The 18038-nt window shown below is 45.9% G+C and overlaps 1 protein-coding gene across 1 annotated transcript in view; it reads right to left on the bottom strand.

Annotated features, from left to right (window-relative positions):
- Positions 1-12557: 12557 nt before the first annotated feature.
- mmel1 (membrane metalloendopeptidase like 1) overlaps positions 12558-18038 on the bottom strand; it is a 59611-nt gene continuing 54130 nt past the window's right edge. The window contains exons 21-23 of the mRNA XM_085967286.1: positions 16779-16874; positions 15962-16038; positions 12558-13604 (exon numbers count right to left, since the gene is read on the bottom strand). Of these exons, the coding sequence (XP_085823412.1) occupies positions 13505-13604; positions 15962-16038; positions 16779-16874 (273 nt within the window). The 3' untranslated portion in view covers positions 12558-13504. The remainder of the gene's footprint in view (positions 13605-15961; positions 16039-16778; positions 16875-18038) is intronic.

Below are 18038 nucleotides of genomic sequence, written 5' to 3'. Positions count from 1 at the left end.
ATCGGGCGGGAAAGCGGAGTTGAGGTCAATGATCAACCATGATCTTATTGAATGGCAGAGCAGGCTCGAGGGGCCGTGTGGCGGAGCGGGCTCGAGGGGCCGTGTGGCGGAGCGGGCTCGAGGGGCCGTGTGGCCGACTCCTGCTCTTGCTTCTTATGTTCTAACCTGGACAGAGATGCATTTTGCAGGTTACAGAGAGATTGTAGTTGGAGACTAATTGATCGAGATTGATTGCTATGATTAGTGAACAACTCCATTATCATTGTATCATGGACTACCAGGATGGGAGAAGGTGAATTAGATGGACCTTGCTTCCTTTTCATCGAGCAATTGCTATCTTGTCGTAGGCAATTCTTTGCTGATGTAAGTGGACAGCCTTGTGTGTCACAAAGACAATCCCGACAGGGTGGTGAGCTGTCTACCTGGAGCTAATGCAATAACAACTTGTATTTACATAGCCCCTTTAACGTAGACACTTCACAGGAGCGTTATCAAACAAAATTTGACACAGCCACATAAGGAGATATTAGGACAGGTGACCAAAAGCTTGGTCAAAGAGGTTTTAAGGAGCATCTGAAAGGAGGAGAGGTGGAGAGGTTTAGGGAGGGAATTCCAGCGTTTAGGGCCTAGGCAGCTGAAAGCACGACCCCCAATGTTGGAGTGATTAAAATCAGGGCTGAGCAAGAGGCCAGAAATTGGAGGAACGCAGAGATCTTTGAGGGTATTGGGCTGGAGGAGGTTACAGAAATGGGGATAGTACAGAGATAGTGCTGAATACCTATTGAGGAAATGTTAGAATGGATACTGAATGGGATGTAGGGACTCAGTGATGGTAAGCTTATGTAGGGGGAAGGGAAATAATAGAGACCTTAAAATACATATGGATTGGCTCAAAACTCAATAGAGGCTGCAAAGCAATGTTCTCTGGTATACGGCCAGTGTCTGGGGAAGGAGGGGAGTCCACAAAGAATTGAGGAGGTAACGAGTGGCTGATAGTACGGTGTAAGAACAGCGACGCTACCTTCATCAATAACTTGGACTCTCTCCACAATAAGAAGGACCATGACAGGAGAGTCAGACTGCACTTAAATCAGATTAGCGAGGAACATTCAGGCAACAAAAAATCATTTAAACTAGACACGGTGGGGTGGTGCAGGGAGCAGTGGATGGCAGAGAGAGCGGCGGGGGGGGGGCAGGGGGGTGGGCAGAGCGGGGGCAGAGAGCAGGGGGGTGGGCAGAGTGGGGGGCAGAGAGCAGGGAGTAGGGGGGCAGAGAGCGGGGGTGGGGGCAGCAGAGAGTAGGGAGGAAGCAAGGTTCTGGATGAGACAGATGTTAGTCCAGGAGGAGGATGGGGTGGACAGTCATTATGAGGGAAGTCATTGGACACTGGTATCTTTAGACTACAGGCTACTGTGGCGCCCACGTTCAAAAGGAGAGATAGAACTGACACCGGCAACGACAGACCCATTCGTCTTATTTCCATTCCATGTAAACGATCATAAAATCAGGAGTCATAGTTGACTCGACACTAAACACAATGCACAGGTAGCAGTCAACAATAGGATGTTGAACTACGTGGCCGAAATAGTCGATTGGAAGTCAGGCTCAAACTGTACAGTGCTCTGCTCCGACTACACCTTGAATTCTGTGTCCTGTTCTGGTCGCCAAGAAATAAGAGAGATATTCAAACACTGGAGGCAGCACAGGGAAGAGCCATGAGGCTGAATTATGAGGCTAGACTTGGGCTTTTCAACCCAGAAAAGAGTCAACTGAAAGGTGACCTGATAGAGGTAGATAAGATTGTCAGTCGCTGAAGGTAAGCATGCAGGTGCAGCAGGCGGATAAGAAGGCAAATGGTATGTTGGCCTTCATAGCGAGAGGATTCGAGTACAGGAGCAAGGATGTCTTGCTGCAGTTGTACAGGGCCTTGGTATTGTGTGCAGTTTTGGTCACTTTATCTGAGGAAGGATGTTCTTGCCATGGAGGGAGTGCAGCGAAGATTCACCAGACTGATACCTGGGATGGCAGGAATGACGTATGAAGAGAGATTGGGTCGATTGAGCTTGTATTTGCTAGAGTTTAGAAGAATGAGAGGGGATCTCATTGAAACTTATAAAATTCTAACAGGACTAAACAGACGAGATGCAGGAAGGATGTTCCCGATGGCGGGGGAGTCCAGAACCAGGGGGTCACAGTCTAAGGATAAGGGGTAAGCCATTTAGGACTGAGATGAGGAGGAATTTCTTCACCCAGAGAGTGGTGAACCTGTGAAATTCTCTACCACAAAAGGCAGTGGAGGCCAATTCATTAAATATATTCAAGAAGGAGTTAGATATATTTCTTAAGGCTAAAGGGATCGAGGGATATGGGGAGAAAGCAGGGACAGGGTACTAAATTTGGATGATCAACCATGATCATATTAAATGGCAGAACAGGCTCGAATGGCCTACTCCTGCTCCTCTCTTCTATGTTTCGATGTTAACGGTACAGAGAAAGTTAACTTGGAATATTGCATTAAATCAAATTATGGGAGTAGAACTAGCAGACAGGTTCAAACTGGTAATAGGTTATGTTAGGATGGTTTCCTGGAAAATCATCTTTGCACAGAGTGAACTTTCAGATAGAGTAGTGAAGGCAAAAACCTGGGAGAATTTTAAACAAAATTCGACGCTACATTGAGGGGACGTTAGGAGCTCTCTGGATGGATGATTTAAGATGTCTTCCTCATCCAGACTTGGGGTAATTTTAACCTTACTTGCCAGGCTGGAAACCCATGGCATCGGGTGGAACGCCAGTTTTACACACCGCCCAATATTGCTCTACATTGATTTCAGTGAGTAAAAAGCGGACGGGGTGTGAAACCAATGTTGCACCCGATCGCGTCAGTTTCCCGACGGGTGGGTGAGTTTAAATTGTCCCCAAGTGAAAGAAAAGACAGCCATCCGTGGCTAAGTAAAGTAATAAAGGATAGTATCCGACTGAAAACAAGGGCATATAAAGTAGCCAAATCTAGTGGGAGGATAGAAGATTGGGAAGCATTTAAAAGCCAGCAAAGAATAACTAAAAGATTAATTAAGAAAGGGAAGATAGATTATGAAAGTAAGCTAGCAAAAAATATAAAAACAGATAGCAAGAGTTTCTACAGTTATATAAAAAGAAAAAGGGTGGCTAAAGTGAATGTTGGTCCCTTAGAGGATGAGACCGGGAAATTAGTGGTGGGGAACATGGAGATGGCAAAAATGCTGAACAAATATTCTGTATCAGTCTTTATAGTAGAGGACACTAAAATATCCCAACACTGGACAAACAGGGGGCTATGGGGGGGGGGGGAGGAGCTAAACACGATTAAAATCACTAAGGAGGTGGTACTCGGTAAGATAATGGGACTAAAGGCGGATAAATCCCCTGGACCTGATGGCTTACATCCTAGGGTCTTGAGAGAAGTAGCGGTAGGGATTGTGGATGCATTGGTGGTAATTTTCCAAAACTCCCTGGATTCAGGAAAGGTCCCAGCAGATTGGAAAACTGCTGATGTAACGCCCTTATTTAAAAAGGGAGGCAGACAACAGGCTGGAAACTATAGACCAGTTAGCCTAACATTTGTGGTTGGTAAAATGTTGGAGTCCATTATTAAGGAAGCAGTAACAGGACATTTGGATAAGCATAATTTAATCGGACAGAGTCCGCATGGTTTTATGAAGGGGAACTCATGTTTGACAAATTTGCTTGAATTCTTTGAGGATGTAACAAACAGGGTGGATAAAGGGGAACCAGTGGATGTGGTGTATTTGGACTTCCAAAAGGCATTTGTCAAGGTGCCACACAAAAGATTACTGCACAAGATAAAAATCATGGGATTGGGGGCAATATACTAGCATGGGTGGAAGATTGGCTATCTAACAGAAAACAGAGAGTTGGGATAAATGGTTCATTCTCGGGTTGGCAATCAGTAACTAGTGGTGTTCCGCAGGGGTCATTGCTGGGACCCCAACTCTTTACAATCTATATTAACGATTTGAAGGAAGGGACCGAGTGCAACGTATCCAAGTTTGCCGACAATACAAAGATGGGAGGGAAAGCAATGAGTGAGGAGGACATAAAAAACCTGCAAAAGGACATAGACAGGCTAAGTGAGTGGGCAGAAATTTGGCAGATGGAATATAATGTTGAAAAGTGTGAGGTTATGCACTTTGGCAGAAAAAATCAAAGAGCAAGTTATTATCTAAATGGAGAGAAACTGCAAAGTGCTACAGTACAAAGGGATCTGGGGGTCCTGGTGCATGAAACACAGAAGGTTAGTATGCAGGTACAGCAGGTGATCAGGAAGGCCAATGGAATCTTGGCTTTTATTGCAAGGGGGATGGAGTATAAAAGCAGGGAAGTCTTGCTGCAGTTATACAGGGTACTGGTGAGGCCACACCTGGAATACTGCGTACAGTTTTGGTTTCCATATTTAAGAAAAGATATACTTGCTCTCGAGGCAGTTCAGAGAAGGTTCACTCGGTTGATTCCGGAGATGAGGGGGTTGACGTATGAGGAAAAGTTGAGTAGGTTGGGCCTCTACTCATTGGAATTCAGAAGAATGAGAGGTGATCTTATCGAAACATATAAGATTGTGAGGGGGCTTGATCGGGTGGATGCGGTGAGGATGTTTCCACTGATGGGTGAGACTAGAACTAGGGGGCATAATCTTAGAATAAGGGGCTGCCCTTTCAAAACTGAGATGAGGAGAAACTTCTTCACTCAGAGGGTAGTAAATCTATGGAATTTGCTACCTCAGAGAGCTGCGGAAGCTGCGACATTAAATACATTTAAAACGGAGATAGACAGTTTCCTAGCTGATAAGGGAATAAGGGGTTACGGGGCGAGGGCAGGGAAGTGGATGTGAGTCTAAGTTCGGATCAGCCATGATCCTATTGAATGGCGGAGCAGGCCCGAGGGGCCGTATGGCCTACTCCTGCTCCTACTTCTTATGTTCTTATGATCTTGTGGTTTGGGAATGGGGCGAGGGGGGGTGGGGTCTGAAACATGGCTACACAGGTGATTGGAGGGCGATTGGTTTCTTTGCCGGGCCACAGCCAGTGGAAGAGAAAGCCTGCTCGGGTTTTTTGCCTTTGCTGCTTGCTGCCTCGACACTTGTCCTTGGCTAACTCTCTTTATTTAACACTCAGATGTACAATTAATACTGTCAGCTTGATAATTGCAGTGGGTCAGAGGTGGCGCTGTGTTCCAGCCGAGCACCTACTACCGGTAATTACATGTCTGGAGGCTGATTGCGCACCTGATCGCTTCAGACGTCCCATGAGCTCAGCTCGCTTGTTTTAGAAAGCTTTCGCAGCGTCTGAGACACAAGGCTAGTACATCAGTGAAGGGCAGTCACCAGGCTCGGGGGGATTCTCCCTGTACTGCGCTCAGCATGTTGGCTCACTCGAGAATGTCACTGCCAAAATGGCCATTACAGTTTGGGGACTTTAGACACGGGCCTGGTTAAGGCTCGGATCGTTTTATAGATTCCATTTCAGGAAATCTATAATGGTATGATTCAGAAACCAATCGTTTTGCAGGTCTTCTGCAGACAACAACAACTTGCACTTATATAGCGCCTTCAACATAGTAGAACGTCCCACGGCGCTTCACAGCAGAGTTTTCAAACAAAATTTGACACCGAGCCACATCAGGAGATATCGGACAGGTGACCAAAAGTCTAGTCGAGGTAGGTTTTAAGGAGCATCTTAAAAGGAGCAGAGGTAGGAAGACGGAGAGGTTTAGGGAGGGAATTCCAGAGCTTAGGGCCTAGGCACGATAACATTTTGGGATACAGTACAAGTAATTTGAGACATGACGTGTGACGAGTGGAGCGTGCTTGGGATAAACAGGCGACTTTGGACCTGTGGTTCCTGTTAAGTCTGTGTGTTATATTGAGAATTACTACACAGACCACAAGAGTAAAACTTAACAGGTCTTTACTGGTTGAAGGTCAGGGCGGAACTGCCCAATAAATCATTACACAGCACTTATATACTGGTGTGGTCACCACCGGTATTACAGTATACAGCAGCCAAGATAAAGTAGTGCAACCCTTAAAATAGTTCTCTTAAAGGTGGAACGGTTACATACACTACAATCCTCCCTTTTTAGGTTAACAGTATATCTTCCCATTAAACATAACATCATAACATATATACACAACTTAATGTAAAACAGTTCACAGATTCAGTCTCTCTGGAGGCTTCCTGACTCGGTCCGGATAACGCCTCGGTTGTGTGGTAGTTTTCGGTGGTGTAGTAGGTTCTTTTGGCAAGGTCGATTCGGCTTGAATGTCAGTGTCGGGTTCATCTGGTTCCAGTATCACCGGATCGGGGGTAGATACTATGGGTATCTCTGCTTCATCATTAGGCGTATAGAGTTGTGGTGTAGGTTGTCCCTTTTCGGCTGACGCTATGATCTGGTCAGCATGGTGCTTTATTATGCTTTCACCAATGTCCACGGTATACATCAGCGGTCCTAGTCGTGTGCAAATAGTTCCAGGCTGCCATTTCTCGGTACGGTAGTCCCGGGCCAAAACTTGTTGACCTATCTGGAAGGTTCTAGTCGGCCTTTCATTCATGCCTTGAAATTGCCGGTTCTCTACGTCCCTTCTGATGTTTGGCTTGATCAAATCCAGCCGGCATCTTAGTCTTCTATTGAAAAACATCATGGCGGGAGTTTGGTTTGTGACCGCATGCGTTGCATTCCTGTACGCCAACAAGAAGTTATCTACCTTATGTTGTAGATTTATGTCTTCATTACCCATGGCCTTTATGGCTTTCTTGAAGGTCTGGACAAACCTTTCAGCTAATCCATTGGTGGTGGGATGGTATGGGGCGGACGTGTAGTGCTTAACCCCATTGTTTTTTTAAGAACTTCCTGAATTCTTCGGACACAAATTGCGGTCCATTATCAGAACAGATCTGTTCCGGCAGCCCATTCCTGGCAAATATGGTCCTTAATACTGTGATGGTTTTTTCCGTGGTGGTGGAGGACATCTTTATTACCTCCGGCCACTTGGAGTGTGCATCCACTGCGATTAAGAACATTGAGTCCATAAATGGACCAGCAAAGTCGATATGTACCCTTTGCCATGGAGATGAGGGCCACTCCCATGGATGCAGAGGAGCTTGTGGTGGGGCGTTTTGGACCTTCTGGCATCCTAAACAGCTCTTGATCATTTCTTCGATGTCTCCATCGATACCTGGCCACCAGACGAACGCTCTGGCTAGGTTCTTCATTTTCACTCCACCCAGATGCCCCTCGTGAAGCTCCTTTAGCACTTTTTGCTGGAGTTTGGGTGGAATCACCACTCTGGATCCACACATCAAAGTTCCTCGGCACACTGACAGCTGTTCTCTTCTTTGCGAAAATGCTGGCAACAGTGGTTCGCCATGTGCTGGCCATCCCTTCACCGTTAAATCGTAGACTCGTGAGTCGGGTCATTTCTTGTTTCCTTTTCGATCGTAGAATTTGTTACTGGTAGACATTCCACTATGGTTGAGTGGAACATCTCCACCGGGTCCACTGTAGGCGCCTCTTCTACCGTTGGCAATGGTAGGCGTGATAAACCGTCAGCATTCCCATGCTGTTTTGATCCTTTGTATTCTATGTCATACTGGTGTGCCCCTAGGAAAAGGGACCACCTCTGTAGCCTTTGCGCTGTCATAGTGGAAACGCCCTTTTTAGGGTTGAATATGGATACCAACGGCTGGTGGTCTGTCAGCAGTGTAAACTTCTGGCCCTGCAGGTAATGATGAAACTTCTTTACTCCCCACACCAGGCTGAGAGCCTCCCTATCTATCTGAGCATAGTTGCGCTCAGCGGAGGTCAATGATCTGGATGCAAATGCGACTGGCCTTTCCGAGCCATTTGGCAACTTGTGTGAGAGTACTGCTCCAATACCATAAGGAGAAGTATCACAAGCTAAACGAATAGGTAGCGTTGGGTTGAAGTGAGCCAACACTTCCTCTGAGGTGATCAATGTCTTGCTTTTGCGAAAGGCCTTCTTACAGTCCTCGCTCCACTTCCATGGTACTTCTTTCTGCAAAAGAGCATTCAGCGGGTGCAGCACCGTGGATAGATTTGGCAGAAACTTATGGTAATAGTTAATCAACCCTAGGAACGATCTCAACTGGGATACATTTTCCAGAGCGGGAGCCTTCACAACCGCTTCGATCTTGTTGGGTGACTTGTGCAGCCCCTCCTGGTCAATGATATGACCACAGTACGAGATCCGTTCCTGAAAGAACTCACATTTCTGGCGATTAACTCGAAGGCCATATTCCTTCAACCTGGTGAGCACCAGTTTCAAATTTGTAAGGTGTTCCTCATCGTCATCTCCTGTAATCAGGATATCGTCCACGTAACATTGAGTGCTTGGAATTCCCTGTAATACCTGTTCCATGGCCCTCTGCCAAATTGCCGGAGCCGAAGCCACTCCAAAAACCAGCCTATTATATCGATACAAGCCTCTGTGCGTGCTGATCGTGAGATACTGGCGCGACTCTTCCTCAACTTCCATCTGTAAGTACGCTTGCGCCAGGTCTATCTTGGTGAAGCGTTTCCCGCCAGACAATGAAGCAAAGATATCCTCAATCCGCGGAAGCGGATATTGCACCGTGTGAAGCACCGGATTAACTGTGATTTTGAAGTCTCCACAGATGCGGACCTTCCCTGGTTCCCCTGGCTTGTTACTCGATGAACGCTTCATGATGGGCACAATGGGCGTGGCCCACTCACTCCAGTCCACCTTAGACAGTACTCCTGAACGTTCCAGCCCTTCCAACTCAGCTTCCACAGCAGGTCGTATCGCATACAGTACCGGTCTGGCTTTGAAAAATTTTGGGTTTGCATGTTCTGCAATCTTGATTTTTGCCTTAATTCCTCTCAGTGTTCCCAGTCCCTGTTGGAACACCTCTTTAGCCTCATCCAATATTCTGGACAATCGTTCAGGTTTGACATCTTTCTTTCCGGAATCTACCGTTATTGCGTTTAGGGAGTGCCAGTCCATATTTATTTTCCTGATCCACTCCCGTCCCAGAAGTGGTGGACCTCCCTCAGGTAGTACATATAAGTCCATTCCTTGGTGTTCTTTGCCCTTGTGTATCACCTTGACTTTTATCTTTCCGATGGGGTATACTTTTTGCCCCGTGTATGTCTGCAATACTATCTCCGTATCCCGTAGGGGAATATGTTTGAATAACTTTTTGTAATCTTGCTTATTCATGACCGTCAACGCCGATCCGGTGTCCAATTCCATCTTCACTTGGACTCCTGCTATCTGCAGTGTGACCCAGATAGTTTGTCGGTCAGCTTCCTTACTCACGTTGTGAATTCTTAGACTACCCAGTTCCTTGCTGTTGGAGTCTGAATCCGAATTCTGTTTATCCGAACTCTTCTCAGCCACCTTATGTACCTTTCTGCACTTTTCCTGTGGTGACTTTTTGTTGCTGGTCTTCTTCCCTGACCGGCATACTTTAGCTATGTGACCAAGCTTGCCACATTTTCTACATTCCTGGTTTTTAAACCAGCATTGGTTCTTATCGTGTGCTGTCTTCCCACAATGATAACATTTCGTTGTACCCGAAGCCATTTGATCTACGCTGAGTACCGCTGCCTTCAGCTGCATTTCCGCGGTGCCTCTCGCTGCGGCTTCGTGCGATGCTGCAATAGTGACAGCCTTATCAAGTGTAAGATCATTCTCTTCAAGCAACCGCTTTTGTGTTCCTTCTTTCGACAATCCACACACGAATTTGTCTCTCAGTGCCTCTGTCAGGCTTTCCCCAAACTGACAGTAATTCGCTAGCTTGCGCAGTTCAATTAAATACTCCGCGTTGCTTTCCTCTTTCAGTTGCGTTCTCGCATAAAATTTAAATCGTTCCGCTAACATCAGCAGTGTGGGGTTCAAATGATTCTTCAGGACAGCAACAATATTAGCGAAAGTCTGATCCGCCGGTTTAGCTGGTGATAGAAGATGCTTCAATAGCCCGTATGTCTTCGCACCCATTGAGTTTAGTAAGGTTAGTGCTTTATCTTCATCTGATATTTTATTTGCCTTACAATATATCTCTATGCGTTCTACATACGTGGCCCAATCTTCAACATCGGGGTCGAAATTGTTGATGTTACCACGCTTAGGCATCCTCGCGATCTTCTTGAGAAACAAAAGAATTATTATTTTTTTTTTACAAAATGGCGGTTTCCCGCGCTTGTCTTCTTCCCCCGCCTCCGAAAATGGCGGCTTCCTGCGTTTGCCTTTCTCCCCCACTGGCTGTAATGGCGATTGCCGATTTGCTGCGTTCGCCCTCCCCCCAGCGGTTTTTAAATCGTGCCTCCCAGCCCCTCTTGCAGTCCGGTCCTTTCCCCCCCGGCTGCGGCTGAGTTCTCCGCGTTTTTAAAAAAAAATTTCTCCCGCGCCTTACGCTGACCCGGTCACTGCGCCTCGCGGCCTCGGTAGCTGCCTGGCCTTTTTCACCGGTCGCGGTCGAGCTCTCTCTCTCGATGCTGTTGCGTCTCCCAGCCCGCTTGCAGCCCGGTCTTTCGCACCGGCTGCGTTTGCATTCACCGCGGCTTCCGTGCCTTACGCTGCCCCAGTCTCAGCGCCTCTGGCCCCGACTTCTGTCCGGCTCCTTTCCCCGGCTGTGGTCGAGTTCTCCGCCCTTATATCCTCCGTTTTTTAAAAAATTTTCTCCCCTACTCACAGTCAACGTGGCCGACTTGCTTCTCGTCGCTGATCGGCTCACCCACCACCGTGATAGAAGGGACGATCACTGCCTGTTGCTGATGGAAGGCTTCGTGTCAGAATTCTTCCTTCTTCCTTTGCTCTGCAGACCTGAGTCTTTTCTCAGCAGAATGATGAGGGCGGATGCCTCCTCTCGACGCCCGTTAAGCTGCCTTGGATGTATCTCTGCCGCAGGGTAAGATCGAACTCGTCGCCATTGTTAAGTCTGTGTGTTATATTGAGAATTACTACACAGACCACAAGAGTAAAATTTAACAGGTCTTTACTGGTTGAAGGTCAGGGCGGAACTGCCCAATAAATCATTACACAGCACTTATATACCGGTGTGGTCACCGCCGGTATTACAGTATACAGCAGCCAAGATAAAGTAGTGCAACCCTTAAAATAGTTCTCTTAAAGGTGGAACGGTTACATACACTACAGTTCCCAAAGCTCTCCACCACTGGGGATTTTCCTTGCCTCATGTCTGGGTCTGTTGGAGACTCATTGATTGAGATTGATCGCTATGATTAGTCAACCACTTCATTATCGTTGGATCATGCGACTTCCAGCATGGTAGAAGGTGAATTAGACGGACTGGTCTTGTTTTGTCAAGCAATTCCTATGTTCCTAAAGGAACATAATTGTGCATTAAATGCGGTTATGTATAATGGGTTGGGTGGGAAACAGGAGATACAGTCCGTGTCACGTGTGGTCCTCATTTCTTCTCCCTTTTTCTCCCCCTAAGTGGCTACGTTTAGAAATTGCAGGTGGTCGTGTATGATGGATCACTCACTAACAGTATTCCATCTTACTTGCCCTGTCGCTATTGCATTACTGCGTTCGTCAATAGTCTAAACTACACCCTTAAGTCAGCATTGTTGAACATTGAAGATAAGAGTAAATTCACCTGGGCAGTAGTGCAAAACAGGCCATTGCGAATCGTCGCTCGCTTTATACCTCGCCCGATTTCTTTTTCCATTGAACAAAGGAGCAGGAGTATTTCACCATTCAATTAGATCATGGCTGATCTATATCCGAACTCCAGCTACCCGCCTTTGTTCCGTGACCCTTAATACCCTTGAAGTAAAATGAGCGGCCGATTCGCTATCGTCCGTTTTGTGCTATTGCCCACAGTCAATTTCACCCCCTAAAGTATCCCATCTAGTGTAGAATTTTCTCAAATCACATATGGGCAAAATATAATCAAGAGGATTATTTAATCAAAATTATCGTGAGCACTTCCGGCACCGAGAGCCACTTTCGTTGTTTTAAATTCATTCTCGGGATGTGGGCAATGCTGGCATTTATAGTCCATCCCTTGTTACAATGGAGTGGCTTGCTAGGCCACTTGAGGGCAGTTAAGAGTCAACCACTTATGGAACAGGCATGAAAATGGATGGCAAGGGGGGGGGGGAGGGGGTAGCTGCTAAATCCTTCACCCCTGCCCATCTAGGTACCGCTGCTAAACTGGAGCCATGAGAAGTCAAACAACACCAGGTTATAGTCCAACAGCTTTATTTGAAATCACAAGCTTTCGGAGCGCTGCTCCTTCGTCAGGTGACAAAGGAGCAGCGCTCCGAAAGCTTGTGATTTCAAATAAAGCTGTTGGACTATATAACCTGGTGTTGTGTGACTTCTCACATTTGTCCACCCCAGTCCAACACCGGCATCTCCACATCAAAACTGGAGCCATGGCAGAGGATAATCCTGCCTCATGTCTTTACCTCTGTGCTAGCCGGGGAAGTCCATCAGGAACCCATTTTAACCTGGTTCAATTTCTCCCACAAAAAGCAGCGACAATGCATAATGGTCATAAAGTATTTATTTGAAAATACTGACAGAACAGGAATATATTAAAATCGACACAATGCACCAAGATTAAATAGAGCAATAAAAGATAATTTGTCAAATAATTTTTCTGGATATAAACAATACAGTATAAATCATAGATATAATATATAATGAAATATATTACAAATAAGGTGCAGCTGGTAAAAGACTTCATACTTAGACCAAAGCACATTGAACTGAATGCTATTATAAAAGATTTTCAAATACCACTTATTGATGTTTATATTGTAGAGCAGCACTGGAGAACTTTTCTTCTTATGAAATGTTAACACCAAAATGACACAGCATTTCACACAGTACGCCTTGAGCTATGAGTACTTTGGGAAATAAAGTCAAAACAGTTATAAGCAACTGGGACACATAATTTTAACAAGTCATAGCCTTGGCATGCAGAAATTGGACATTCATTAAGTCTTGCTCTTCAGACAGACGCCAGTCAGTGTGTAACAATAGCCCCAGTTAATCTCACTGTACCTTCTGAAAAACTGTGCCCCCCGTTCTTAAACCAAATCATAAGAGTTTGTAGTTTGTGCAAACTCCTGGAGCTACAACTCTTCCACACATTGCTGTATCTTCTCGAACAAGGAACACTTTGCAGGCTAAAGCGCCCTGATGTTATTACTGAATGCAAGTAATAGTTAACAGTCATGTTAAGGTATAAAACAGTCAGTGTTTAAAGTACTTGCTTAACCAGCCTAACAACCAACTCCCCACTAATTATCCCCTCTGTTTGCACACACGCGGAGCAACAGAGAACGAGAGCAATAACCTTGGCTGTGATTGATTGGAGAAGGATTATTAGGCACATCTATTGGCTTTTGACAACCACTTTTAGCGTTCATGTAATCAACGATGTTGACGGTTTCGATGGTGTGAACTAACGGTGCTGTCTGTCTTTGGTTACCACACTCGGCACTTTCTGGCTGGGTGCATCACATTGCCTCTGTTACACCGGAAAGCCTCAGCAAAAGCTTCAAAGTTCTGGAGGGAACCGATGACTCTGCATCGAGGGAGAAAAAGAAAACTTGCATTTATATAGCACCTCAGGATGTCCCCAAAACACTTAACAGCCAATTAAGTACTTTAAGTATTGCCCCTTATTTGTATTGTAGGAAACTAATTTGAGCACAGCAAGGTCCCACAAACAGCAATGTGATAATTGACCAGTTAATCTGTTTTAGTGATGCTGGTTGAGGGATAAGTATTGGCCAGGACATCAGGAGAGAACTCCCCTGCTCTTCTTCAAAATAATTCCATGGGATCTTTTACAGCCATCTGAGAGGGCAGACAGGTCCTCGGTTTAACATCTCATCAGAAAGACGGCACCTCCGACAGTGCTGCGCTCCCTCAGTACTGCCCCTCCGACAGTGCAGCACTCCCTCAGTACTGCCCCTCCGACAGTGCAGCACTCCCTCAGTACTGCCCCTCCGACAGTGCAGCGCTCCCTCAGTACTGCCCCTCTGACAGTGCGGCACTCCCTCAGTACTGCCCCTCCGACAGTGCAGCACTCCCTCAGTACTGCCCCTTCAACAGTGCAACACTCCCTCAGTACTGCCCCTCCGACAGTGCAGCACTCCCTCAGTACTGCCCCTCCGACAGTGCGGCACTCCCTCAGTACTGCCCCTCTGACAGTGCAGCACTCCCTCAGTACTGCCCCTCCGACAGTGCAGCGCTCCCTCAGTACTGCCCCTCTGACAGTGCAGCACTCCCTCAGTACTGCCCCTCTGACAGTGCAGCACTCCCTCAGTACTGCCCCTCCGACAGTGCAGCGCTCCCTCAGTACTGCCCGTCCGACAGTGCAGCACTCCCTCAGTACTGCACTGGAGAGTCAGCCTAGATTCTAGTGCTCGAGTCTCAAGTGGAACTTGAACCCACAGCCTTCGGACTTAGAAGCGAGAGTGCTACCCATTGAGCCACGACTGGGAAAATAATGCAAAGGAGGTCACTTATTCCACAAATCTGGATAAATAGATATTGATGTAATGGTGACATTTTGCACATCTCTGAATTTTCTTTGGGAAATCAACAAACAATGTAAAGATTATAACAGGAATGGTGCTCTATTGATGCTTCCGGTGGGAGGAGATGGGTTTTGCATTATGTTCTTTTCCTCAAGAGAAGAGAAACAACAAGGCCTTCACACATGGCACCGACCAGCAGATAACCAGCAAGTGAAAAAATGCATCTCAAGGCCAGTGGATTTACACTAAGCAGCACTACAAGCTTACATCTACAACACAGATTCATTGTGACTGAGAGTGTGTCAAACCCTACACACTGGGCCAGCTCACAGGGTCATTAGAAGTGAGTATGTCCCACAGGCTTATTTTTGTTTAGGGTTAGAGTTATACCAGCCTCTGTTCCATCTCCAGTGATTGTGACTCCCTCAATCTGCAAGCTGTTAAAACTCAAGCTTGGCGTCGCCTGACAATTATGTCTTAATGAATCTACAGCACAGAATCAGGCCATTCGGCCGATGCCTGTGTTTCTGCTCCACAAGAGCCTCCTCCCACCCTACTTCATCTAGCCCTACTATTCCTTTCTCCCTCATGTATTTATCGAGCTTCCTATTAAATGCATCTATGCTATTCACCTCAACCACTCCATGTGGTAGCGAGTTCCATATTCTCACCACTCTTTGGTTCAAGAAGATTTTCCTGAATTCCTTATTGGATTTATTAGTGACTATCTTACATTTATGGTCCCTAGTTTTAGACTCCCCCCACAAGTAGAAACATCTTCACTACTTCTACCCTATCAAACCCCTTCATCATTTTAAAGACCTCGATTAGGTCACCCCTCAACCTTCTCTTTTCTAGAGGCATCTCATTGCCTCTCTAACTTTTTTCAACCTCAATGTTGCCCTTCACCTAAGTGAACAGTTTCAGAACAGGGAAAGAATTCCTGGTGGGCAGCAGTCCAGATTCCTATTGAATTTCTCGAGAATGTCTGTTTAACCTCAAGGCAGTGCATGTCTACAGTCTATGTTGACAGCCTGGTTGATTAGTGTCCATACAGTAAAGCTACCCAATGCTAACATCCAATTCATCAGTTTGAGCTTAAACAGGCCCAGGATTAAGACTATGAAGAGGAGAAAGGTCATGCTACAAGGTCAGAGGTTGCTGTTCAAAGGTGGAAGGAAAAACAGACACGATCCTTCCCTCAGTCAGATAATAACTGCATTAAAACATGTTCTGTGCCCCAATAAAGTGATGCACACAGAGAGAGCAGAAAGCATGATCTCTTTGTGGCTGAAGTAAAACATAAACAAGATAAGCAATTGGTTAAATTCCACATTGCACTGTCAGTGTCCAAAATGAATCTAATGATTGCAATGGGTGGGCGGAAGTTACATACCTGAACTTGAGCGGGCTATGAACATCGGTTTTAATCGACTGGCTGGCATACTCGGGCCTATATGACCCACACCACACCTGGAGAACATAAATAAGTGTTAACCAGGGACTGAAAATGAAGCAGCAGTTTGTAAACATAGATGTGGAATGGAATGGACTAGACAAGTGAATGTAAACATATTACAAACCTAATGATAGTTTTATACCAGCCAGGGATTGGGATGAAAATGCTATACTGACAAGTTATCTCACCGGAAACTCTCGGGTGTTTGAGGAAGATGGGTTTGCATTTGGATTAAGGGTAATGTTCCAAGTTCATACTGCTGTCAGGGGAGCCTCAGCCCTTGGCCGCACATAATGGACATGACGAGGGCACTGCTCCCGCCTCATTGCCAATGAGCGAGGCTTCCCCGACAGTAGCACAAACTGAGAAATCAGTTCTTAAATAGCAGATCGATCTTCCTTTGAAATTTTTCACCAACTTAGAAATGCAATTAGTTCAGATCTGCATTTGGTTTCCATGGGTCAGTCAGTTTGGATGAGGTAATCCCATATCCGGTTGAGATAGTTGGAGACCTCCTTAAAAAGGGCCTACATCACTCCATTATACACAAAATGAAGGACTTGGTAAGAAATCACCTCATTATTCCCCACTACTGTACTACATATACAGTGATGGCCAAGGTAGGAGCCCCTTTCTAAAGTCCCTTCACTTTGACCACCTTACTGTACAATATAGAAGGTGGTAAGCCCCTTCCCCTTTGCCCTCTTGTCCCCCCTCTGCACTATAACGCTCTGAAGGGCTGTCTCCATATTACCTGTGCAAAGTTAAGGAAGAAAAGTTGTTTGTGTGTGAGATCCAAGCCGGGCAGTTTCACTTCTTCGCCTTCCTTCTTCACCCATTTTAAATAGGCCTGGAAAATACACGGTGAAGGCAATAAAACCAAACCATCAAAACTGACTACAGGTTAATCGGTAGAAAAGGACATGGCTGAGACCTTGCAAAATTCAAAAATACTCTTTTGCGTATAACGTCCTGCCAGATTGCCCTCCCAAGCACAGTTACACTAATCTACAATTGCATGGTCGCTACCGCAAGCATCTGAACTACTTTCATCTGAATTTGTTTTTTAATCTTTCTGAATTTCCTTCTGTAGCCTCTCCTCGCCTGAAGCCGTTGACTTGCCCCAGCATGCAGCTCCATAGTGCTGGCAGCTCTGTGGTACCATGTCCAATGAGTGTGAATAGATAGTAAATAGTGGCAGGCTCCCTGACCAGGAGAGAGTTGGGACCACAACCGACAATGATACTGTTCTCACCCGTTGTTCACACAACTGGATGGCATTCAGGTCACCCTGACATTTTTTTTTAAACCTTAGCCTACACACGGTGAGGCCAATTATAGAATGCCCACATCTACCCTGGCTGAGATGAGCTAGCTCGGGGAAGAACTGGAGCTCTTTGTAGTCGGTATGGCACCAAGGTGGTGGAAGCAGATTCAATAATAACTTTCAAAAGGGAATCGGATAAATAGTTGAAGGGGAAAAACTTACAGGGCTATGGGGAACGAGCAGGGCAGTGGGACTAATTGGAGAGCTATTTCAAGGAGCCGGTTGAGGCTCTGTGTTGTATTATTCTATGATTCTATGAGGGTTTGGTAACCAGAGGACACAGATTTAAGGTAATTGGCAAAAAGAACCAGAGGTGACATGAGAGAATTTTTTTTTTTTTTTTTTTTTAAACACAGCCTGGTGATCTTGAAAGCACTGCTTGAAAGAGAGTTGGAAGCAGATTTAATAGTAACTTTCAAAAAGAGAATTGAAAAGGAAATTTTTTTTTTAGGGCTCTGGGGAAAGAGCTGGGGAGTGGGACTAATTGGATAGTTCCTTCAAAGAGACAGCACAGGCACGATGGGCCGAATGGTCTCCTTCTGTGTTGTATAATTCTCTGATTCTGCAAATGTCCAAAGCAGCAAACTCAATCATACTCGTTAAAGCAAATCAATCAACTTTTGGATTTAACAATTGTGTTAAATAGACAAGCAGTGGTTCTGCGATCTGGCATTCCCAAACGGGAGT

The sequence above is a fragment of the Somniosus microcephalus genome, chromosome 25, assembly GCF_052327205.1.
Source record: "Somniosus microcephalus isolate GS21.2 chromosome 25, FLI_Smic_1.0, whole genome shotgun sequence".
In the NCBI taxonomy this organism is placed as follows: Eukaryota; Metazoa; Chordata; class Chondrichthyes; order Squaliformes; family Somniosidae; genus Somniosus; species Somniosus microcephalus.
This window is presented reverse-complemented; position numbering and strand designations above follow the sequence as displayed.